Source organism: Haliotis cracherodii, unplaced genomic scaffold (genome assembly GCF_022045235.1).
Source record: "Haliotis cracherodii isolate W230 unplaced genomic scaffold, xgHalCrac1.p SCAF_2, whole genome shotgun sequence".
Taxonomy (NCBI): Eukaryota; Metazoa; Mollusca; class Gastropoda; order Lepetellida; family Haliotidae; genus Haliotis; species Haliotis cracherodii.
Genome location: NW_027266275.1, coordinates 54,645,527 through 54,671,464, shown reverse-complemented (window position 1 = coordinate 54,671,464; position 25,938 = coordinate 54,645,527). Strand labels below are relative to the sequence as shown.

The following is a 25,938-nucleotide window of genomic DNA, read 5'->3' as shown; positions in this document are numbered from 1 at the left end:
CTTCCATACAATATAGTATTGCGAGATGTCCGTGTACCTAGTCGGTCATGGAGTCCATGCAAGGCTATACCCGTGAGCGAGTCTAGATTACTGCAGTTTAAATGAAAATGAATTGAACACCAGGGCTCCTTTTTAATATATTTTATTGAAATAATTAACAACTGTTATGTTTGTAAAAAAAACATCAATTCAGAAACTAGATGTTAGTCGACCCTTACGTTAAACAAGGTAACCATAGCTGCCCCACTTCACTAGATGCGTGACAGATTTCCATTAGCCAAAGTCGGTACTTTAGTCGCCATGGAAAGGCGACTAATGGAAAGATACTTTTTATATAGATGAATCAAGCATTTATATCCAAAGATATAATGGCGTTTTGTATTTCTGTTATCACTAAGGTACTTCCTGAGATCACATGATAGTACTGGTATTTTAGACATTCATCACTATAACAACTCTAATTGAGTGCATTAGTCTCTAATTGTGTGAGACAATATCTGTTTAGGGTCGTTCAACGATATTGTAACTTGCCAGTGCTCAATTGTTAGTGGGACCAGTCTCTTCCAGCGTCTGCCTGAATACCCACGTGTTAATGTGGTGTAGGTACTGTTATAGGGATGTAGAACTGAGAGTCCCGTTACTTGTAACACAATAACTCACCACATAGATCACATATCAGCAATCACTTTTGAGTGACGTTTCTGGGTCACATGCACATGTCTTTATCTGAAAACAACGTCAGGGACCAGTGTAGCCTATTAGGTCCATGGAATTCCGATGGATGTCTCTCAAAACGTTCGTTTCGTAAATAAAGTTAATCTCCCGCATTGCAAAATCTTGTACGAAAATCATCATTACATATTGGCTATTTCCTCTGTAATGGGTGCTTCGTCAATGAAATGTTTTAATTCTCGTTGAAATATGATTCTCATATAGTTTGCATTTACAGCGAGATCTCGTTAATTCGGACCCCGTTAGTCCGAAAACCCCACATACCGGACACTTCGATTTCCAAACCTTGGACCACCCAGTGAACCCGCGGTGAACAATGTTAGCGCGTGTAAAATGGTTTGCGTCATGCTTCGGTTGACCTAAGTTGCCCCTTCCCAGTGAGTGAGTGAGTGAGTGAGTTGGGTTTATCGCCGCTTTTAACAGTATTCCAGTTATATCACGGCGTGTCAGCTAAATGTGGGAGGAAAGCCCGAAGTGATGCAGGTCTCAGACGCTTACCACTTCGGTGAAACCCACGAGCACGGGTATGGTGCTGACAAACCTAGAAACATAATTGGGGCGAACAGGGGCTCGAACCCACAATCATAGGTTTCTGGCATGCCCAAGGGACGCAACTCTGCACAGCGAGTCGCGGCGCCTTAGACGACTGGGCCACCCGTGCCCCCCATTCCCAGTGAAACCCTGGTGTGCTGTACGTGTTAGCAAGTGACATTTAATGAATTTTATTAACTTGGTATTATTAATATATTTGTGTTCTGAAATGCGTCAAGGAAATATAAAATTAGATTGCTGATACAAATACTTTAAATCAATAATGCAACTACGATGATATCGGTATATCTGTTTGATGTTCTGTGCGTATATTTTAACATACTTGTCGTTTGGGCATAATGTGTGTAAAAGCAATACGCGTGGCTGTTGTGTTTCTCGCTCTACTATCAGCCATTTCATATTATTTCTAAGAGGCGACTAACGGGATCGGGTGGTCAGGCTCGCTGACTTGGCTGATACATGTCATCGATCCCGATTGCGTGGATCGATGTTCATGATGTCAATCACTGGACTATCTGGTCCAGATTCGATTATTTACAGACCGCCGTCATATAGCTGGGATATTGCTGGGTGCGGGGTAAACAACAAACAAACAGGTTGAATCTAGTCAACCCTAGTTGCCAGAAATGTTGTGGTGAGATGAGGTGAAATGGGGTTTAACGTCGCGTCCAAGATTATTGCACTTATATAGCGACGTGCAGAAATGTTGTGACACGCTTTGACTCAGGTCACTCAGATTTTAATACTCGAACGAACGTACTGTACGGGACGCGCGGCGTATACATATGACAATTACGTACCAATGATTTGATTATCCGGAAATAAATTAAACCAAACGGTATCACTGGGAAATCTATCCTCTGGATTAACAAGGTTTCGCTCTAAATGTATTTATTTATTCTATTTCAATTTATTATATTTTATGAGTAATATCAATTTTGTTTTCATCCTCTCGTGTTTTTCTTCTGTGGCTTTAGATGTATTTTTCTTTACGTCTATTTGCACCGTGAGCACCCATCTAAATACTTGCATGTTGCAACTGTGTTCGTTTACAATATTTACTTTGGAGAATAAAGCACATGAGGTATTTATCACTTTTGATATTTGGTTTAATATATTATTATATTTTTACCTATATTACGGAGCCGTAACTGTAGATGCTAAATTCAACAGTTCGGTTTCAAATTAAATGTATACTACTCAACTTTTGCTAAGGACTAAACCTTTGCCTTAAGATCACGATTTTGGTCCTGGGCAACTGTTGAGTAGTATAGTTCATCTTTGGTTAACATGGCTCTTAAAGGGAAACCCCGCTCTGCGGTTTGGCTCTCATTATTAGTCCATATATACATAATGACATTGGAGTGTTTAGTGAAGTTTTGTGTGTATAAAACGTTAACGCCAGAGAATAATCAGTCTTGATTACCCGTCGAAAAAGATGCCTTTGGGCGTAGGAGGTAAAAGAGCGGGGAAAATTATATGAATGGATCACTGAAAATGAAAAGTGACTTGAATCAGCCAGGGCTGACAATTGACCCGTGACTTGTTCCGCTATAATTAATACACAATTATTTCCATTCTACTCGACAAAAAAGTTAAAGAACACCCGATTCGTTCAAAATTAATCTGTCATGGCCTGTTCGTTAACTTCTTTCGAGTATAATATATTTTATTTTCTACCTTGTAAATAACTGGCATATTCCCCACTCGCAATGTATAAGTTCAATCTTGTTTTATCGTATATTCGCACAGGAAGGTACTCTACAGTTATGGTACTTATAGACAGACGTGCATGCTTTGAACTTTGAGATATTCACACATTTGAATGAATAGGAGCAAGGCCACCTTAGTCTCCTCTGAAATTCTCTAAAATCGGCTGAGCACCTTTGTGACCAACTGATCACCATTTTTATCGGTTCCTATGGAAAAGATTTTCATAATGTCAAAACCGCTTTCTTGAAATCTCACCGGTTGGTATGTGTTCTCCCGATTCTGTGATGTATTGGAATAAACATGCACTTTACATGTCAATAGGTGGCAGCTTGGCCCCTAAGAGAACCTTGGGCTTCGGTCCTGCACCACAACCCAGGGAGCTGAGAATGATTGAGTGCACACCGATCCTTTGACCGGGTGTAATAATGTGCTTTGAGCATGATATTCAGCATGGAAAACGCGCCATATCAATGGATTATTATTGTTGTTGTTATTATTATGATGATGACGATGTGTTGTTACTTCCTCAGGAGACGTGCCATACGCCCGTAGGCCTGGCGTCCGACGCCCTGGATCCATTAGTGGACTTCGAACTGGCGGCGTCTGACGGCAACGCCAGCAACGTCCGGTTGAATGGACCGTCGTCATGGAAGGTCCACAGTCTCAACAACGAACCATTTGTACAGGTAAATATCACGGTGTTTGTATGAACTTTAGCATGTCTCTTTCACGTTGAAACATGCTTTAACAAAATAAAAAACATAATTTAATCAATTTTACACTGATATTATCAAGCTGACATTAAGTGTTTGCGAAACAATTGAGCATTTCCCGTTCTGTTATACCACCACCCATTGTTTGTGAAGGTTGGGGTCAATTTAGGGTCAGCCGAGACAAAAACTACACTTTACGTTTTACACTCTTTGCTTGTACAATACATATCCAGAAACATTGACGTGAGTAACTGTTAGGGGTCATCCGTTTGTCTCACCCAAAACATCAGTCGTCGCATTTGTATTGGAGATGCGATATTATCTTCATCCTGCCATCAAGTTAATGCGATCATTTAGTTCCCTTCAAACACGAATGAGGTTAGGGGCCGGGTGTGGTTTGTGTGAGGAGTACAGGGGTGACCCGTCGTTAAATGCGCCGTTATTCGCTTACAGAGCTGCGCCCCAAAGGCGTGTCACAAACATATGCTAGTGGCTTCGAATCAAGGTTTCCTCAATTATGTTCTAGGTTTGTCAGCACCATACCGTGCTCGTGGCTTTCACCTAAATGGTAAAAGTCAGTACCTTCATGTTTTCCTCACAAAGCTGGGGGCGGTCGGGTAGCCTAGTGGTTAATGCGTTGGCTCGTCACGCCGAAGACCCGGGTTCGATTCCCGACATGGGTACAATGTGTGAAGCCCATTTCTGGTGTCCCCCGCCGTGATATTGCTGGAATATTGCTAAAAGCGGCGTAAAACCATACTCACTCACTCCTCACAAAGCTCACACACCGTGATGAAACTGATTTATTGTTAAAGCCGCGATGAACCCAACTGTTTCACCGCTCACCAAAGTGTACACCAAACATGACCACCCGGTGTTCTTTTGCTTTGTAACGTTGTTTTTAATGTTTTGATCACCAGACTGACACGAGACGTCCTTACGTTGGTTTACTGTTTCAGGTGACTCTCTCTAAACCAATGTTGATCACCGGAATACAGACCCAGGGAGACCCGGATGAGAGCGCTTGGGTCGTGCAGTTCCGGGTCGCCTACAGTCGGGATTGCGAGGCGTACACCAGTGGGGGCTCGGTAAATGTCTACAGAATGTCCTATGTTACCGTCATGCGAAGTAAACAAGTGTAATATATCCATAAACACAATGAAAGCCAGTAACTCTTTCTGCATATCCAATTACCAAAATTAACAAAATTTCGGATTAATATTTCATTAACTACATGTAGACACACCCAACAGTGACACTGTATACGAGTCATTTGATCAGTGGATATGACGTCATCAGTTACATCACTGATCTACGTAATAATAATGTTTTACGCCTGTCAATCATCGATACAAAACTTTGCGATGTACATACACGATTCTTTAAGATAAAACTAACCCTTCCAATTATGAAGTTATCCCAAGTGGATTATTATCGATATTGGAATATTCCATTTTCTAAAGTAAATTATATAGGTTAATGAACACAATGTATATGAACGAATGATTTAAATGCCGCTATTCCTTTATTTATGCCACCCTTAAATATTGTTAATATTTTCGAATCGGAAGTGGTGGTGGGATAGCCTAGTGGTTGAAGCGTTTACACTACACACAAAAGAGTCGGGTTCGATTTCCTAACAGCTGGATGTAACCTGCGATAGTTTGTGTCTTGATTAATTCGGGGGCACGGGTGGCCCAGTCGTCTAAGGCGCCACGATTCGCTGTGCAGAGTTGCGTCCCTTGGGCACGCCAGGAACCTATGATTGTGGGTTCGAATCCCGGTTCGCCCCGATTATATTTCTAGGTTTGTCAGCACCATACCCGTGCTCGTGGGTTTCACCGAAGTGGTAAACGTCCGAGACCTGCATCACTTCGGGCTTTCCGCTCACATTAAGCTGAAACGCCGTGATATAACTGGAATAATGTTAACAGCGGCGTTAAACCCAACTCACTCACTCACTCACTCACTAATTCTAAAGCGGTGTTAAACCGCGTTCAAACTTATTCCAAATCAGATTCTGTATCTTGGGTTGGGAATGTTTGGTGTTGGCAATAAATGGCTGGTCGACTTTAGGAATCACGATCACAAGAAATATCTCCCTTTCATTTCAATCAGGGGCGACGACAAAGAGGGAAACATGACGTCAAACACTATTATTCAAAATCCAATTTTAGATCTTGACATTCGTTTCCGAGACAGGGTGTCTAATTAAATGAAGCTAGTTAAAATAAGATGAATAAATAATCGACTTCAGTCATTTAGTCAAACTATGCTGGTCAAATTGCATTTCAAAAGATTTCGGACTGATGAATTTGACTTGAAAACTTAGTAATAAATTTCAACTTTGATCGCTTAGATTCTTGTTAATGATTTTTTAAAAGCACATTAGTTTCCAAAACAGTTAGTTCTACTCTTATTTATTGCAAAACACGAGTCTTGTTAAAAGACAATCAAACTGTCTAATCACGATTGATGAGTTTGTCTGGGACCAGTAGTTGCCGCCTCCCCAGCCAATCGATATAGCCATTGCATGATGTCAGTTGACTCTTACCATTAACGTTTGTTTTATAGAACAAAACAAGACTTCATTATATGTACAGTGAAACGCCACTAGGCAAAAAAAGGTTTCCTTTTTCAGCCCATCCAAAAACAGAGTAGTTGGGTTGGATTTTTTTTCAATATATTTTTTTAATTTCTTTAAGTGATTGTGATTCTATGGCGAAACGCAACAAATTATTGCCGCGGCATAACATACGGACAATATCGGGATTGTGATAAAAGCATTCGTGCTAATCGAGAAAACGAAAAAACCGTTTGGTGTCAAGAGCTCCCGCTGCAGATTAGAATCGGTCGTGAAATTGGCAATACGTGTCCTTTTTTGTGTGTCTTAGTTGAGAAATTTGAATGGTTCTGTTAGAATGTCTACATATTTTCAAAAGAAATTGACGCCTAAAGCGTCCGGATTAACGAGGTTTCAGTGTATAGTTATGATGATATGCCAGTAATTCTTTCCAACATGTATATACGTAAAACCAACCTCTTCTAAAGTCTCAGCCCCGGGACAAACCCGTGTTAGTCAGCGATTATCCTTGGGCATATCAACTAACCAGTCCAAGGAAATGTCAATGAGGCCCTATTGTTAGCCCGGTCTCTAGAGAAAACACCCACGGTCAGCTTCCCATCGGCTCCCAATATTAATATCAAGATTGCAACTTTTATAACCTCTAACATTTCACATGACTTCTATAAACGGCAGCTTCCCGATATGATTATATTGAGCTTTTTACGAATAACTCGCATTTGATTCAGCTCCCTGTCATAAGCTGCATCGTGTTCTACACAGGTGAATCGTCTTCAATGTTGGTGTTTGCCGTACGCCCCTCTACCCCCGTCTTTCTAATGAGCCACGGGCAGCGTATATACTGGGCAGCCTACACGTAGTTTTTTTTCATTAAATTTCCCAGACAGAGCAACAACATTAATCTGGTGAGAAAATGTCTCTCGCTCACCTTGTCTGAAACAAATGAGGTCTTTTGATTGGTTCTGTCGGACGACGTGATTCTTTCAACCACCGTTTCTAGGTTGTTTCTAAGAACAAAATATAAGCTGAGCTGTGTGTTCAAGAAACGTTAGAACGCGGAGACCATACACATTCAATATATTCTTGCTGCCAATTAATGATAAGCTTTAGTAACCAAGTATGTATGTATGTATGTATGTATGTATGTATGTATGTATGTATGGATGTATGGATGGATGGATGCAGACATATGTCTATGTTTATGTGTCAGTCTAATTCCAATCAACCAATACGCAAAGAAAACAGTTCTCATGGGCATGTTCGTCTTGATCTCGAAAACAACCCTCCAACTAAAGTTTTATCCGAAAGGCAATGTATATGTTGTATCTACGCGCCAAATTATGACTGGAGTCAACAATTAAAATAAAAAAGACACAATACCTCTACGCCTCGGGACGCCTAGATGTATATATGTGCTAGGTAGTTTCTGTCCCAATTACCCTGACTGTTGTCTCTCACCTTGCAGAATGTATTTACCTTTCACCATCTGTGTCTTCGCAGTCGTACTGGGCCAACATCAACAACAACACAACGCTGACACATTTCTTCCACAACCTGACGCTAGCCAAGTGTATGCGGATATTCCCCACCCAGTACGAAGGCTCCTTCTCGGCTCTCCGACTTGAACTACTTGGCTGTGGTGGGTCTTGTAACGATGTTGTATCTCAACATGTTTTCTCTCCAATTCAACAAAGAATACTATACTCTAAAGAATGTTTATTCTCTGAGCATGCTGACAACAAGCAGATATGCATGAACACCTTCCTAATACATCTAGAAACATCTCAATGGCCATCTCTGACAATTTCCTCAGATATTTGTTTGTTTACATTTGGATTAGTAACTGTTTGTTTGTTTGTTGTTTAACGGCGCACTCGGCAATATTCCAGCTATATGACGGGGGTCTGTATATAATCGAGTCTGGAACAGACATTTCAGTAATTGACATCATGAGCATCGAGCCACATTATTGGGATACGATGACATGCATCAACCAAGTCAGTTAGCCTGGCCACCCGATCCCGTTATTCTCCTCTTACGGCAAGCATGGGTTGCTCAAGACCTATCCTATCCCGGATCTTCACGGGTCGGCTTAGTAACTAAAACTTGAGATGTTGTAAATAGGTAAATCTTTAAAGCTGTCTACAGGTGTCATGTTTGTGCCATTCTACTCAAAACAAACTTCACTTCGATCACGTTTGGGTTTTTTAACAGTAGGGTTGCCTAACTCTTGAAAATTATGGTTGTGACAATAGCCCATAGTATACGGTACTACACGACACGACACGACACGACACGACACGACACTATGATAAATACATGCATGACAACGTTTCTTTTCTTTCTCTTCACAGATATAGAAGAATGTACAAATAAGTTAAACGTTTATTCAAGCGAAGTTATACCGCCCGAGATTGGCGATCAGCCTGGTGTACTCATCATGTTAACGTCAGAAACTATTTTGACGTCACTGGCCGTGACGTATGAAGCACGTGCTCACGAGGAAGTGCAGCTGGATCTGGAATACAGCCGGTCATGTGTCAACTATACTGCTGTCCACAACGGCCAGGTCACCCAGGTAGGAACTTGCCCACTACTCTGACCCTCATCCATCAAACGGTTCTATCAGTGTTTGGATGAATGTTGCTTGACCGGGGTCCTGTCTACCTAAACGAGTAGACAGCCGTTGCCGGTCTCTTGTATGCGGCGATTGGACGACACTCATAGCCTTCACTGGTTCTTGGTATCGAATAAAAACAAAATTAATAGCGGACTACGTAAAGTTTGTGAAGTAAAATTGCTCTTACAACAAAAAAACACCAGCAGAGCAGTTTGGGATCATTTTGATGATAAATTAAAATTTTGAGGTTTAGACATATCTTCGTGTTGTTTGCATTAGTAATTACGGTCGCTACGCATGCGCACCTATAACCGGATATGATATAGATTTGTACCCTTATATGGCCGCCTTCTTTTGGCTAAAACCTTAATGCCAAACCTGAAAGTGGAGCCAGTCGTTATATGGGCTCTTGATCAGCTTAGAACATGGCACGGTTGGCTATTAATACAAGGCATTTGTTTTTCATTTGATTCACGTATTTGCCATTCTACATTCTAACATTTCAGAAAGAAAGTGACATGGTAATTACAGCTCACTGGAAATGGTTTAGTTGAATAGACTCGGAAAACTCTGAAATAAAAACTATGAAAATTGTCGGTCATATGTCAGCTTAGTTTTTTTCTTTCCGATACTTTTTTTACTTATAGTAGGATCAAGTATTTAAGTATGGATAGAAAGAGGGGAAAATGTTGTGTTTTCGAACTCTAAAACCTGTAAGGTAACCCAAGATCCAAGATGTTTCACGATATATTCGTACCACCATTACCTACATCGCCGCCAGGAAATCGCCTGGGATCAAAGACGTGCTTGTGTTCAAATATCGGAAAAATATAATCTCCATTCATATAAAGGTGTCCTTATTTATTGAATTATATAAACCTTGTGGGTCCAAAACGTTCCACATAATTAATTGTCCTTTGTGATATAATTTTATAAATAAGGATGTATTTTCCTCCGAATCCGTAAACACAATGTAAAACACTCAAATATATAACGACATGGGACATTAGAAAACTACATTTTATCCTTGAACACTTTTCACCCTTATTCCCTTAAGTGTTTTTTAGGAAAAACACACACACACACACACACACACACCACACCAACCCCCACCCCCACCCCGACCTTCTTCCCATTGGCTATGAAACTGATATCCAAACAATACTCAATAATTTGGTTTTAGTAAGAAATCAAGTGAAATAAACAGGAACGTTATCACACGGTATAAACCGGATTGTATTGACGCCAAGCTTTGTTTCCTTATTCAGCGAATCTGTTAGCGTAAAACACAATTACCATAGCATATCATTATGTTCTTTCTACGAGGTATCAGTGATGGGGCTCATCACTCGCAGGCTGTTGTAATAATGGTATGACTGTAACGTACAGCTTGTTAATCACAGTGTGTCGCAGGCGTCTTCCGATTACCTCCCTATCAGCAGGTGCGCAAGTACGCAAACGTCATGTTGCCTGCGGCCTTTCTGTAAACGCTTCCACGACCGGAAGTACAGCCAGCTGATGTTGTCAATTTCTTTACTCCACACTCTCTTTTCAATTAAGTGTTAGCGGCATGAATGCGTCCATGTTTGTCAAATGGCACGTGCTGTCTTCTTCTTAACTATGCGTTTGTTTACTATGTTTCTAAACGTTCTGGTGCATGGTTTTTTTAGTGTACTGACTCTCTCCCAGTAGAGGATAAGGTCGAACATAGTGGACATTTTATTGTTTTCTATCAATTTGATGATAACACTAACGAAACTATCTTCACTCTTCAGTATTAATAGGGAAGTTGGAAATTGAGAAGAGTTTTTAGAAAAGTTGGGATTGTTTGTGGTTTCATTTAAAACTGCTGTTCATGTTGCTGATTTAGTAGCTCGGTGTCTTTAACGTGATCTGTGGACTTGTTTAAAGACTATATTTCTTGCATATGCTTTTGTCATACTCATACTTTAATACACATTAATTGTTGAGCTTTTGATAATATCTAATCGCAACAGATTCATCAGTAACTATTAGCATACATGTAGACACCATCCTCGTTTATCCAGTGTATTGTAGATCCATTCTATTATCATAAATACCATGGATCCATTCGCCACCAGTTCTTGGATCGGAAGTGACGTCACCATCTCTCTTATCGCTACCTCAGTGTATAATGTCTCTCGCTCATGGGTGTAAATTAATCAGGCGGCTAATTTTAGAATTATGTAATTTGAACCAGGTTCAAAACTACGCTATTGTAGCGAATAAATCTATTTATCATAATAAAATGGAAATTTAATACCCTGAATAATCGAGGATGGCTTAGAAATTTACCATTTTCTAGCTCCGGCGATTTCTCCCACCAAAGACTCTGAGGGTGTTGGTCGTGCCTGTCTCCCCCCAAAGTTTGCGGGTGCCCGGTACATGTGGGGGGCACCATCCTCGTGGGTCGGGTGCAGGTGAGCGGGCAACTACCCCCAGTCCGCCGCTCCCTTTGCACGGGCTTAACGTGAGTGAGTGGGGCACGCATGCGCACGGAAGCATTTCACCATTACATGCAAGCACGTGCCTTACTGCCTCACAAATTTGAAAATGATCCAATCCCACACCACCCTCATAAACCGTCTTCAAGTGTCTCTGTCACTGCAAGGGGCTATGGCCGTGGCCCAGCAAGATTGGTTCTAGTCCTTCCAACATCCCTAAATCTGTTTGCTCTTGCAGTTAACGGTCAATGCAAATGAGATACACAGATATAATGTCTCATTTAACATACACTGATATAGGGGTTGGGGGGAGGGGTCGTAGCCGCCTACTTGGTTACGTGGTTAAAACGTTCACGCCGAGGACCCAGGTTCAATTCGCTACATGGGTGCAATGTATGACGCCTACTTTGATTTCCCCCGTCATATTGCTGGAATATTGCTAAAATCGTAAAACCATACTCACTAATTGAGAGGGCACGGTCGTCTAAGGCGCCGCAGTTCGACCTGCAGAGTTGCGTCCTTGAAACCTATGATTGTTGTTTCGAATCCCGGTTCGCCCCGATTATGTTTCTGTGTTTGTTAGCACCATACCCGTGCTTTTGGGTTTCACCAAAGCGGTAAACGTCTGCATCAGTTGGTGCTCTATTCCAACATTAAGCTGACACGCATTGATATAACGGGAATGCTGTTCAAAGCGGCTTTAAACCCAACTCACTCACTCACTCACTCACTCACTCACTCACCCATTATTGAAAAAACTAATCGACTGATTCGTTGATCGATATCATCTAATTTGAGCTGGCAAACAAACACGTGTTGTTTTAGGGACTTGAACCAAAATTGCTGGAACAGTCAGTTTGGCCGAACCGTGTGCCCCCTTTAGTGACTGACAACATTGTTAGTCATGCATGGCCCATGGCCAACTGTCTCAAATGCTCAAGAATCCGTGTACATAACTGCACTAACATCATGTTTTGACAGACATGCACAGGAGTATCAACATGTGCGTCACCTCCATGTGTTAAGGGATGCTGTTGCATGTTGATTTGTTGTTTTACGCCGCACTCTGCAATATTCCAGTTATATGACGGCTGTCTCTAAATAATCGAGTCTTGGCAAGACAATCCAGTGATTGATATCATGCGCATCGATCCACGCAATTACGGCAAGCATGGGTTGCTGAAGACCTATTCTACCCCTGATCTTCACCGGTCCTGTTGCATGTAACATTGTTTAACATATGCATGTTATATGTCATCTCTTGCTGACTGTGTGTGATTGCATGATTGAGTGGTGCTTATTAATGTTGGTTCTATGCTTTTTGCTGCTGGAGTGAGTGAGTGGGTTAGCGTTACGACGCATTTAACATTATTCCAGTTATATCACTGTTGGTCAGTTTAATGTTGGAGGAAAGTCCGAAGTGATTCATGTCTCTAACGTTTACAACTTTGGTGAAACCCACGAGCACGGGTATGGTGCTGACAAACGTAGACACATAATTGGGTCGAAACGGGATTCGAACCGAGCCCTCTATTGCTGAGAGAGAGAGAGAGAGAGAAAGAGACCCGCAACCAATTTTGCAGACACATACGGTGCCAACGTTTCATTTTGAAAGTACATTCCATATCGTGTCCACCCACCCAGTGTCTCTGTAGTAGCGTTACAATCTGACATACAGACGGGTGACTCGACTCGGGAGTTTCGACATATGAGATGTTCGACACAATCTGCATGACGATATCCTGCGACTTCGACATGAGCAGTGTCTGGTAGAATGTCAACAATAGACCAAGGGCTTCCTTTAATGGCGTCCTTCACTTTCAGCTGTACAGGAGCCCCGAGGACTCCCCGAGACAGGTGTCTGTGATAGCGTTCTACACCCCTGTCCGGGCCCAGTGTGTCAGGGTCACCCCCGTAGGCCGCACCGTCCTGGAAGCCGTCAAACCATACGGATGTGGTGAGAATTATACTTCAATCGAGTGATCTGACAAAGTTTATATTTTCATGAACTGCGCAGCCACATGTGCAAATGTCACCTTTGTCAGTTCACGAGTAACGAAAAACATGTTATTTGACCAGAAAAATCAAATTTTCAATTTGTTATGTATTTTCTTATTTTCTATGAAAACCATAGTGTCATTGACACAGGAACTGACAGTACTTCCGGCATAATGTTGCATTTCACTCAATCTTATTAAAACCAGATCTTAGTTTTCGCTACCACTAAACAAAGATCTGAGGACATCCTATCATGGGTCACGTCACAACGACCTTTCGCAAACTTTGACCGACCAATGAAATGACTGACAAGAAATCGACATTAGCCAATCATAAGGCAGCTTCCTCGAGCTTTACGATACTAGTTTCAAACTGGCAACTACGCTTCGAAACATATTTTGACATATTCTCGATTAAACATTTTAAAACTGATAAAAAGAACATCCTGGAATGCCTTATAGATTGCCCAGAAAGTATGGATATAATCATGAAACCCATAACTGTCGTTCGGAATAATCTCTGTTAAATATTTCGAGGTTGCATGATTGGAAACACATTCCGACTGTCACTTTCATGATTTGGTAAGCGACGCTCTGATTGGTTGGATGAACGGTCGTTCTGACGTGACCTGTAGTGGGATGTCCTCAGATCTATGTTTAGCGATAGCGAGAACTAAGATCTGATTTTAATTAGATTATATTTCACTCAATGGAAATATCAATTCCATCAATTTTCATATTAATGCAGTACCTCACAATTAAATGCAATACAGAGGCCTTATTCTAAATAACAATTCTGTCGGTATCCCTACGTTTACATCGTCACTAAATCAAGCTGATGGATCCGGAGTATATATGTCTGTAGTACTTGTTCGTGTACAGCATAGAATAATATGACAAATATCGAGAGTCTCGACCTCGGGCTCACGATACGATAGATATGTCAATAGTGACGCCGCGACACGGTACATTTATCAATAGTAAGGCCGCGATACTACACATATCAATAGCAAAATCGCGATATGAATATTTCCATACATTTCTCGATACTACGGTCGCGATATGATTTATCTCGTTAGTGCAAGGTCGCGATACGATACATATCACTATAGTAAAGGTCGCGATAGGATACATATCTCAAGAGTAAAAGATTGCGCTACGATACATATCCGAATAGTAAAAGGTCGCGATACGATACATATCGGAATAGTAAAAGGTCGCGATACGATACATATCTCAATAGTAAACGGTCGCGATACGATACATATCGGAATAGTAAAAGGTCGCGATACGATACATATCTCAATAGTAAACGGTCGCGATACGATACATATCGGAATAGTAAAAGGTCGCGATACGATACATATCTGAATAGTAAACGGTCGCGATACGATACATATCCGAATAGTAAAAAGTCGCGATGCGATACATATCTTAATAGTAAAAGGTCGCGATACGATACATATCTCAAAAGTAAGGTCGCGATACAATACACCATAGGATACGTGAAAACTTGGCACTTGGCGTATTCTACCCTCAAAGAGAATGATTTGAATCAATACATGGAATATGCAACGTAATACTCGTATCGTGACACACCGAATGTCCGATGAATCGTTACACCCTAAACAGTTTATGTTCCTCGCAAAGTAAACGCTCAGAGCAATGTAACCTTCGGGCTGTAAATGCTTGGAAAACCTGTACCCACCAAAGTCAATATTTTATATATAATGTTTTTGTTGATTTCATTTTCCAGATGCCACAATAACAGAAGGTAAGTCTGTTTTCTTATATCGCCTTTTCCTTATCCTCACATTCTACAGAGAAAAGTTAAAACCCGAAGTCCCGGAAGCCCTATGATATCCCGCTATTTGACGAAATACGGTACGGTACGTTGGCGTGTGTGGAGCGTACGATGTTGTAAATAGGTGTATTGCCATAAGCCCTGGATATTTATCTCAATAACACATGGCTTTGTTCCTCGCCATCATTGCCTGAAATGGCGCACACGGATGAGAATAACCATTTAGCAGTTTCCAAACACCAAATACCTGTACACATATTTCGTAGCTGAGTTCATAACCATGCGGTGTATAAGATTCAATTCCTGTTTCCATACTATAGAACCACCCCCAGAAATGTTTAGTTTAGACATATGGTACAAAGTACGTCGAGGGCATCGCGTCTTTGGTTATGTTTAGATATAAATATTTCAGTGTAGAATAATGGTTTTCGGATGTCTTCAGAGCGAGAGAGAGACTGACAATGTTCTTCTGAAGAACGTCTTCCGTCAAAACCCTTTTTTTTATAGGCCAGACCGACATCATGCTGGTTTGTACGGTTGGTTCTGTGAACTATGTAAGGTCTGTGAATTGACATAATGACCTTTTGGATTTAATTGTTACAAGGATGCTCAATCAAAACTGGAAAAATAGCAACCGTTTCCCGTAGCCTTGACGAGTGCCCCAGACTGACAGCATGACATACGGTGGCTTAACGTAGGGAATGTTGATGAAAGGCTGACGGCCTATCATCTTACTAATATAGGAACATTAAAGGAATCCTATAAGACCGGGAGCATTCTGTGCCGTGCATATTACTACATGCTGTTATTCATGTTTTGAGTGACAGTGATTAGAAGCAGGAATGTTCAAACTGACAGTTTATTAAGAGTCTGAATGCTCCACTTTCGCAACATTTGAAAAGTAGTTTTGTAAGAACAGTTGAAATGGTCCACCTTTTCCTTTCTATTTCAACCCATTCAAAAACGGTTCCTTTTACACTTTATTGTCTTTAAATCATTGGTTGATCTATAATGAAGCGCAAATATTTTAGGCTAGCGGTTTAAAATACGGACAATAGCGGGATAGTGATTGTGCAACTCGAGAGAAAAGGAGAAAAGTCTTTGGGTCGGGGCTCCAAGTTAGATATTTTTTTATTTAAACATTGATAGGCAATATAAAAGAAAATGTGTTTTTCATTTTGAAATGATGTTTGTGTGAGATATTGTTTAAAACCGCCGTCTAACCACATTCGTTCAAAATCAGCCAACATTATTTATCCCGTGTTAGAGTATATTTTCTGACACTACGTTCAGTTGAAACATATAACTTATAACTATTTAATAACTTTTTGCATTTTATTAACTAACAAACCATACAATGGATGGAAACAGCATTTCTTTATTTGATTAGTACCTTTGGCAAAAAACAGTCTGTAATTATGTTCCTCGGAGTGTACAGGTAAAATAGACGCCCGGGTAGTACTGACACAACAAGCTGTTGATGTCTTACCGCTAGATTTGTGCGAACACTTGCCGAGTTAAATAACACAGATCGCTGGAGAGCTCACCAAATGAACCGACGATTTTGTTTTGAATGTGATGAAGTTTCAGCATGACTCTCGCTTAATAACGTTCCCTATGACCGACCACAGAGAGCGGTGATTGTTGTGTCTGGGCGTCACTAGACGGAAGACGAGACAATTAGCCAGATGGTGAATCACTAGCTTCCACGCACACCCCACGAAACGTCATGTTTCCTCACAACATACGCAACCAACACACCGTGTTTACTTTACCGTGTTTACCTTACTGTGTTTACACAAGAATTATGAGTCATACTCTGTTTGTCTGCGTTTGATGGAACATATATGAGTTGTTAAATATTTTCATATTAAATTAGGTGGAGGAATTTTGAATATTGGTTATTCATGAAAGCGACTGCGTTACACGTATGAAAACAAACATAACTAAAGTTTGTATTTCTATGCGACAGGCATAGAAAAGATGGATTTGTGGTGTGGTGTACACTTCAGACAGATGGCTCACTAGATGTGTACTCTAACACTCATGTCTTCAACTTTTTAATGAGTGCACGACTAGCCCAGTAGACAAAGGCGCCGCCATGCGCTGTACAGAGTTGTGTCCCTTATGCAAGTCAGTATCAACTGGTCGGAGGTTCGAGTCCCAACAATAACCTTCTTGCTGAAAATATACCATTTTTCCGTAAATTGCAGGAACATTCGCAGAGTGTGGACGAACAAGGAAGACGTCGGGCATCCGCCGGAAGCGCGTGGTCGGCGGTGACCCCGTGACCCCTGGCGACTGGCCTTGGTTGGTGTCCATGCACTTCCTCAAGTGGCACAACTTCACCAACTCTTCGGGACTTAGACATCTGTGTGGCGCCAGTCTCATTGGCAGGGAGTGGATCCTGTCTGCCGCTCACTGTTTTGAGTGAGTAGCAAAGGACATAAAAACATTCGTCACCGTCACATTCCGCGGATCATTTAGGAACCGACCATTTGATTTTAAAAAAAAGTAAAACTATGCTCCTGACCAAGGGCTGATCCAGCATTTTTAAAAGGGAGGGGTGCAAATCAAATCATCTTTTTCATTTTCTATGTATTTTATTTGCTATAGATAAGCTTCTCCTTCATGTATCAAATCCAGTAAGATATCTCCCTCACTCCAGCCCCGATGTGTTTGATGGTCTGGACGACCCCGACAACTGGCGTGTGGCTCTGGGGGAACATGACCAGAGCTCTGACGACGGCACAGAACAGCTGATGGAGGTGGAAAGTATCACGACGCATCCCAACTTTACAAGTAAGTCCACTCATTCACTCACTCACCAACCCACCCACTCATGCACTCACTCACTCACTCACCCATCCACCCACCCACTCACTCACCCGCCCACCCTCTCACTCACTCACTCACCAACCCACCCACCCATGCACCCACTCACTCACTCACTCACTCACTCACTCACTCACTCACTCACTCACCCACCCTCTCACTCACTGGCCTGCGCTGGAGGAGACCATCAAATGAGGCACTACAATATCTGGATCCCAAACTTAAGGACATAAGTGTATCGGTATAAATTATAACCTGTTAACATAAAATCATAACATAAGATGAACGGAATAAAGCTAGGATTCCATAGATACGGATACTTATACGGCAAGCTTACGCGAAATGCGTTTTGTGCGAACCAATATATAACGTGAACAATGCGGGGTTTTTTTCCCCCGCGAGTTCTTTTGACAAGAACATGGTTTCAAACTGGTCCGGGTTGCCGCGTTCTCTTTCAGATGATCAAGACACGTTTAGAGTTATCCCCATGGCATGTAAATTATTACAGTCGAAAAAGAAGACGAGAAAGAACCGCCGGTGGGACCAAGGCATACTACACGAATGGACACAACGCTGTGCCTACAATTACCTTGTGAAAGAGTTACAGTTAGATGGAGAGAATGCAATTCTTTGGGCTGACCGTTTTTTAAGTGAGATCTATTTCTGTAATGACGTCACTTTCAGGATTTCCCAATGCGGCTCGTGTGCAGATACGACTTGGGACGCCCCGGGGAGAGATTCGTCTCTCCACAACCGCTTCTGCATGAGAATACGCAGCCGCATCCGGACGTAGGGAATCGTATAATGAATTAACCTTGTTTCGGTTTTGGCCATTGTAAGCACGTCGCATAAAAATCCGTACCTTTGGAATCCTAGCTTAGGGCGCCCTTACTTTACTTTTTAACTCATGGAGATCCCTACTGTTTTGAATCATGCTCGGTAACTTGATGCATGTCATTGTATCCCAGTTGGGTAGATCGATGCTCATGATGTCAAAAACTGGAGTGTCTGGTCCATACTCGATTATTTACAGACCGCCGTCATATAGCTGGAATATTGTTGAGTGAGGCGTTAATCAGGAAACAAAGAAAGTTATCCTTTTTTCGCCAGTAGGTAGGGGTCTACCCGCTCTTCATATTAGTCGAGTTATTTCACGGCGGGGCACCTGAAATGGGCCTGAAACAGTGTCATTCCATCTGTCATGATCATTATACGTAATTCCTGAGGTACAAATACACAGAATGGAAGTGAACAGAGTTATCCATAAACAGGGAAATTTTTTTGATTATGAATCGTCAAAATAAGATTAAAATATGGTTTCTAATTCCATCCGATAGCTCAAAATAAATATTTCTTTTCACACAAACCTTGCTATGAAAACATCGATCTATGGATACACTCATATGAATGCATATAACAATGTCTGCCGATAACCCGTTCTACGTTCGGTGTCAGACCAACAGCCATCTTCCCGAGGCAAGGGAGTTAACTGACTTTAAAAGTCCAGTTTCCACCCTTGCCGAACTAGGCTTGAATTCCTGGGCTCGATCGTAGCACCACCAGTGGCTATTACGAGTTATGTCCTTTCTGTGCCTCTCCTATTGACCAATCAGATTCCACCTCTCGTGTCACTTGCATTTGCTTCAAACAAAACGGTGACGCCCAGTCAAGACGATCTGATTGATAATCAAGATCTATATTGTGAAAAAAAGAGTCTTACATCGCGAAATGCATCAAATCACGTGAGCACCTTGATTAAAAGCATGAAAAGATTTAGAAAATATCTGTTGACAACGAGTTAGCGGTGCACATACTTTGCAAATCCTGCAGTCGACCGAAATCTGCATGACACGTTACGAACCGGATTTCGATTTCAGTGCGCGAGTTTGATTGGACTATGCATAGACTCGTTAGTCCAGCCAAAAATGTAACTCCACAATACCAGCCTAGTTCGGCAAGGGTGGAAACTGGACTTTTATAGTCAGTTAACTCTCTTGCCTCGGGGAGGTGAACAACAGCTTACCAAACATGTGTTTCAGACCACACAATTGAGTAAAACACACACTAACTACTGAGTCAGGATCACACACTCATCGGTCACACAAATTAGTAGTCTCTCTCCCTGTCGTATAATGCTGACTCGACTTGAGCTGAAAACGGCCCTACTTCCGTTGCAATAAGGCTGTGGCAGTAGCCTCATGTCCACCGGTAAATCGTCACGTTAATGGGGATCAAATTACAGATCGGGGTTGTCTTCAGGGTTCATGCAATTTGTAATTAATGCCTATTTTGGCAGTCATGGAAAGTGAAAAGTGACGGAAGTATTGAATTCAGCCATGGTGAGGTTCGGGTAAATAATAATAATCATCATCATCATCATCACCATCATCCTTTTATGTGGCGCTGTACTCCATGCATCAGCATGCTCTAAGCGCTTCGACATTATTACCTCCGTCAATGGATCAGTGCGCACTCAACAACCATTCTCAGCTCCCTGGGGAGTAGACAACCAAAACTGCCTGCCCAGAAGGTTTACTGGAACTGGGTTCATTCTGGATATTATGTATTACTGTTGCTGGGTAGTTACTGGTGCATACCTACAGCTTCAAAATACCTTAAACACTGTTAAATAAATTATGCAATTGATAATTAAGTTCAACGTTCTGTGTTTCTATAAGCTGTCTCCCCTACAATGGAATACGTCGTGCTGGTTGAGGCCAAGTAGTACAAACATGCAACTGGGATTCTTTCATCAATTCCTTTTTAAAAACTTTGTATTTTGTAATCAAAAGTTTGAACTGATCAAGAATATAAGTATTACTAATAAATCTCTAACATTTGTAATATTTGTTACCTTTGTCACAATCTGTGTCCTCTTGGAATTGGTCTTCAGCTACTATGACTCATGCTGGTCTTCAGCAACCCATGTTTGTCGTAAGAGGCGACTAACAGCATCGGGTGGTCAGGCTTACAGACCACCGTCAAGGCCGTAGTTAACTGGCAGGGGGGGGGGGGGGGGGGCAAATATTTGTACAAGTATCACTTGTCACCAACTTGTATTTTCATGATTCAAATAAAACTGTATATAGAAAAATCCAGGCTGGCTACGGCACTGGCCGTCATATAGCTGGAATATTCCTGAGTGAGCGTTATACAACAAACAAACAATTACGGATCGGGTGGTGTCAGGCTCGCTGACCTGGCTGATGCATGTCATCGTATCCCATTTGTGTGGATCGCCGCTCATGATGTCAATCACTGGATTGTCTGCTCCGGGCTCTATTATTTACAGATCACCGTCATACAGCTGGAATGTTGCTGAGTGCGGCGGTAAACAAAGAAACAAACAAGAACGTCACTGGTGCATCGAACCCGGTCATCAGTGTGACGAACCTGACCTGTAACCACTAGGCTACCCTAGCCCCGTTTACATTAGTATATTAGAGCGCTAACAGATTATTTGTAAATAGAAAATATCGACACCATAACTATACCATAACATATCCTGTTTGTGGTGTTACAGTCTCCAACGACGGCCCTATCTTGTTCGACATAGCGTTGTTGAAACTGAAGCAGCCGGCAGTGTTGTCGGACTACGTCAACATGGTGTGTCTCGACAGGGTGGGGGACTTCCCCCCGGGCTCAAGGTGCATCGTCTCAGGGTGGGGACAAGACACCACAGGTGAGGAGGGGGTGTTACTTACCTAAGGCACATCGCAGTGTAATGGTGTATACTGTGAGGATTTAAAGGGGGGTTGGCTCCCGCTTACGGCACTCCAAGCAAAGTTAAATTATCCATAATTCTAAAGACAATTTATGGTAAAAAAAGGAAACCGATCCAGAGTAAAACGGTGAACCAGTGTGAAAAATATTTGACGATATTTAGGGGATGTTTTCGCATCATCTATACAGCAGAATCTTTAATAAAATGCTTACTGTATTTGAAATTTCAGACACGCCGGGAACAAAACTACCATTCATGACCTTCCTGCCGATCATGGAGGCTGATGCATGCCGGGACAAGTATAACGCACTTCCGGAGGATCACATGGCGCGGACGATGGTGAGAGTGGACGACTCCGTGTTTTGTGCGGCAACCGAGACAGGAGGACAAGATGCTTGCTATGTGAGTGGATGCTCCTGAAAGTATTTCACTAAACATTAGGCGCACACACACACATAACGTTTATATTCAGACAATGACATAGTGGGGGCGGTCGGATAGTCTAATTGTTAAAGTGTTCGCTCGTCACGCCTAAGACCCGTGTTCGATTCCCCGCATGGGTGCAATGTGTGAAGTCGATTGCTGGTGTCTCCCGCATGATATAGTATTGCTGGAATATTGCTAAAAGCGGCGTATGACAATACTCACTAACTCAATTAATAATGATATAGCGTAAATGGATATGTAATATCTGACGATGTCAAAGGTTTTCGATCAACATCGAACGCCACCTCTTCAAAATTGTTGTTTGGTTTTTTGTTTAACGCTGCGCTCAGCAATATTCCAGCTATATGACGGCGGTCTATGAATAATCAAGTCTGGACCAAACAATCCAGTGATTGATATCATGAGCATTGATCTACGCAAATGGGATACGATGACATGCATCAACAATGTCATCGAGCCTGACCACCCGATCTCACAAGCGTGGGTTGTTGAAGTCCAATTCTAAACCGGAATTTCACGGGCCCCCTCTTAAAAAACCCACATAATTAAGCCCTCTTAAGTGAGTTAGTGAGTATTGTCATACGCCGCTTTTAGCAATATTCCAGCAATACTATATCACGGCGGGGGACACCAGAAATTGGCTTCACACATTGTACCCATGTCGGGAATCGAACCCGGGTCTTTGGCGTGACGAGCCAACGCTTTAACCACTAGGCTACCCAACCGCCCGTTGACTGGAAGAGGTGACCTCATGCAACGTGTGGCCAGGATCGATTGCTCACAATATCAATAACTCGTTTATTTACAGGTTGCCATAATAAAGCTGGATATTTTTACAACAAAAACAAACAAACAGTATTGCTACAAAATGACCTTGGTAGATAAACTTGGGAACAAATGTTATTCTGTTCGAAATTGGGAAAAGTTCATAAAATTTCATAAATTTTGACATAGAATTAATAACGTATACAAATTATTACACTGAAGCCTCTTCATCTTTAATGGTGCTGTTATCAGAGAAATATAAATAGCCTATATAAAGCCATAACAATAACATAATATATCTATATTAAAGTGAATGGGGAAATTGTTTAATGGGTTCGGGCTGAATATCAGCCTTTGGGAAGGTTTAAGTAAATCCCAGTTATAGCCCCTATGCTGACGTGTTATGTTCTTCGTTTAGGGAGATTCGGGGGGACCTTTCATATGCGAAAAAGATGACCAGTGGTACCAGGTGGGGATAGTGTCCCTCGGCTACATCTGCGGTGACCTTCAGTACCCCGGCGTCTACACCAAGGTGGCCCACTACAGAGACTGGATCGATGACATCATCTCCAACTACAATTACACCAACAACTGAGGACGACGTCATCACTCAGCAGGGACCTCGTGAACGCTATAGCCATATCTCAAAAGATGCTACCACTACAGAAAGGTAGACCAACGACCTCGGTTGAGACGCTGGATGAAAGGAATTACCTCATAAACTCCGATGATCTGAAGTTGAATCATTAACTCATCTTGAATCATGTCCTGGACTATATCGCAGCAACTGTAGATATATATACTATATACATGACGCGTGGGCTGACCATGGTAAAACATCAGTAATTCGTAGCCTGGCGTTCAGCCCACCGATGCCCATTGGAATTTTCATCATCATACTTGTCACATTATGCTTTAAGTACAAGCAGCTCGCCACGGCCGCGCATTATTGCTGTTGTGGTCGTTACTCTAATGAAGAGCGGGGAGGGACTTAATGTTCCCGGACAACGCGCCATACCAGAAAGAAGCCCTGTTGGGATGGGGAGGCTGGCGTGGGGATGGGGGAGGGGTCATGAGTGTGATTTGAGATGGGTGTGTTCACATATATTTCAAATCTACCCTTGGCGTGGCAGGTAGATTGAGCCAAAGAGAAATGGTATTATCAAGTTATGTTTGATAATCACTACATCCCCGTTGTGTCGAGGTATCTGTGTGCCGTGTCTTACCGTAACCAAGAATGTAAACTAAAGGCAACGTACATTTCTGTCCTATGGGATGTTCAAGCGTAGGAACAGATTCAGTAGCACTTGAAGAAAGTTGTGTCCGGTTATACTTTTTGCAGTCATTTTTCACGTATTGCTGAAGGTTTTCTTAAGTTATACTGAAGGATGTAAGGCGCCGCAAATCGTGCACCAGAGTAAGGTCCCTTAGGTGCGCCATGATCCGCTGATCGTGGGATGTTATAACAAACTTACTTAATTATATAGCCCCATTAAGTAGGCTGACGCTGTTCTATAATCCGCGACTTGCGATAAAAGTACAAATGAGGAGAGCAATTGGTATATGAGTATTGTCGGTTGAGGGTATAGGATTAGCAGGTCTTATGTACATTACATGTGTTAAAATTGATCAAGCATGCCAGATATACTACTCAAAATAAGTTAAAAGAAAACCCAATGTTTTCGTTTGACTATATTCAATCTGTCATGTCAGACAGATTAACTATAGTCACATGAACAATCGGGTGTTCTTCATCTTCCCGAGGCAAGAGCGTTAACTGACCATAAAAGTCCAGTTTCAACGAATACAGATGAACGATGCTGAAAATTAGTTTCGACAATTGAGACATCCTGTTGGCAGTTTTATTCTTTTGCGGTCCATGTACAGACGGGATGGGTAATTGCTTGTACGTGTGAGGGATGCCTTTCAATTATGACGTCAATGATGACGGAACGAGTAGACTCAACACAATCAAGAATGTCGGTCGTGCATAGCGTCAGTATCATATACCTTGCCAAAATCCATTAGGAACACGCCCTAGTAGGCCGTTTGTTTATTTGAAAACGCAAACGCTTGAGAGTATCAATTCCCAAGGTGCTGTAGACAGAACCCAGTTTGTGTGCATTTGCGCAGTCAGAAGCTCGGTTGTGGAGCTTGACAAGTTGAGCTGGATATTAGTTGAATTTGCATTACGAACAAAGCTCGAATATAATTAAAACAATTTTGTTATCTTGGTTAAATTTTGTTTTGAATTTTAGGAAATGACTTGTTTGTTTTTGTCCTGTTCAATATGAATTGATATGTATACAGGAGGGAGAAAATGCACAAATCATCTTTATGTAACATTTGTTTTATGTAATATTTGTTTTATACTATTTTATATTGATGTTGAAATATATATTATACATATATGTACTTCTCTTCATGTTGTAAAAAGTTATCATTGGTGAATAAAATTGTTACATGATTTTCTAAAACAGTCGTGCTCTGCAAGTGTTGTGGAATTGAAATACGTTGTATATATTCTTAAGGAGTTTCTAGTAATGGAGGAACGACCGGTGAAGGGGGGTTACAGAGGAGGAACCTGTGATGAAATAGTAGAGCACCTGAGCAAAATGTGCCAACAACTGGTGATATCTATTCGCCCCCGGATCTTTAGAGGTCATCAGTGATTGTATCAGTAGCGGTAGTAATAGTGAGTGAGTGAGTAAGAGGTAATATTTACCATTTTGGAGAAACCAAACATCATGGGTGTTGTGTTACCAAGGACCATAATCAACGTGAACATGGGATTTGTAACCCACGATCGGCCCATCCAGGCTCATCTAAGGGAGGCAAAATCTCTCGAAAGGAATTGCTGCAAAACTAAGAATTTATATTTATTCACTCTACGTCACTTGGTGCATCGAGAACTACAATGCATGTATAAATGATGTAACATATGATAAAAAAACAAAACAAATAACAAAGTAAAATCAAATTTAAAT

General features: G+C 41.7%; 1 protein-coding gene across 2 annotated transcripts in view; it reads left to right on the top strand.

Moving 5' to 3' along the window:
• The window catches only part of LOC139468252 (uncharacterized), a 31,749-nt gene extending 6,317 nt beyond the window's left edge, over positions 1 to 25,432 (top strand). The window contains exons 2-13 of one of the 2 annotated variants that reach the window (XM_071250096.1): positions 3,528 to 3,683; positions 4,670 to 4,798; positions 7,795 to 7,933; positions 8,649 to 8,872; positions 11,241 to 11,405; positions 13,204 to 13,336; positions 15,133 to 15,150; positions 17,394 to 17,610; positions 17,849 to 17,982; positions 21,539 to 21,697; positions 21,969 to 22,141; positions 23,370 to 25,432. In XM_071250096.1, coding sequence (XP_071106197.1) covers positions 3,528 to 3,683; positions 4,670 to 4,798; positions 7,795 to 7,933; positions 8,649 to 8,872; positions 11,241 to 11,405; positions 13,204 to 13,336; positions 15,133 to 15,150; positions 17,394 to 17,610; positions 17,849 to 17,982; positions 21,539 to 21,697; positions 21,969 to 22,141; positions 23,370 to 23,546 — 1,824 coding nt within the window. In that variant the 3' untranslated portion in view covers positions 23,547 to 25,432. The remainder of the gene's footprint in view (positions 1 to 3,527; positions 3,684 to 4,669; positions 4,799 to 7,794; positions 7,934 to 8,648; positions 8,873 to 11,240; positions 11,406 to 13,203; positions 13,337 to 15,132; positions 15,151 to 17,393; positions 17,611 to 17,848; positions 17,983 to 21,538; positions 21,698 to 21,968; positions 22,142 to 23,369) is intronic. The other variant, XM_071250097.1, reaches the window with a different exon arrangement.
• Positions 25,433 to 25,938: the final 506 nt, after the last annotated feature.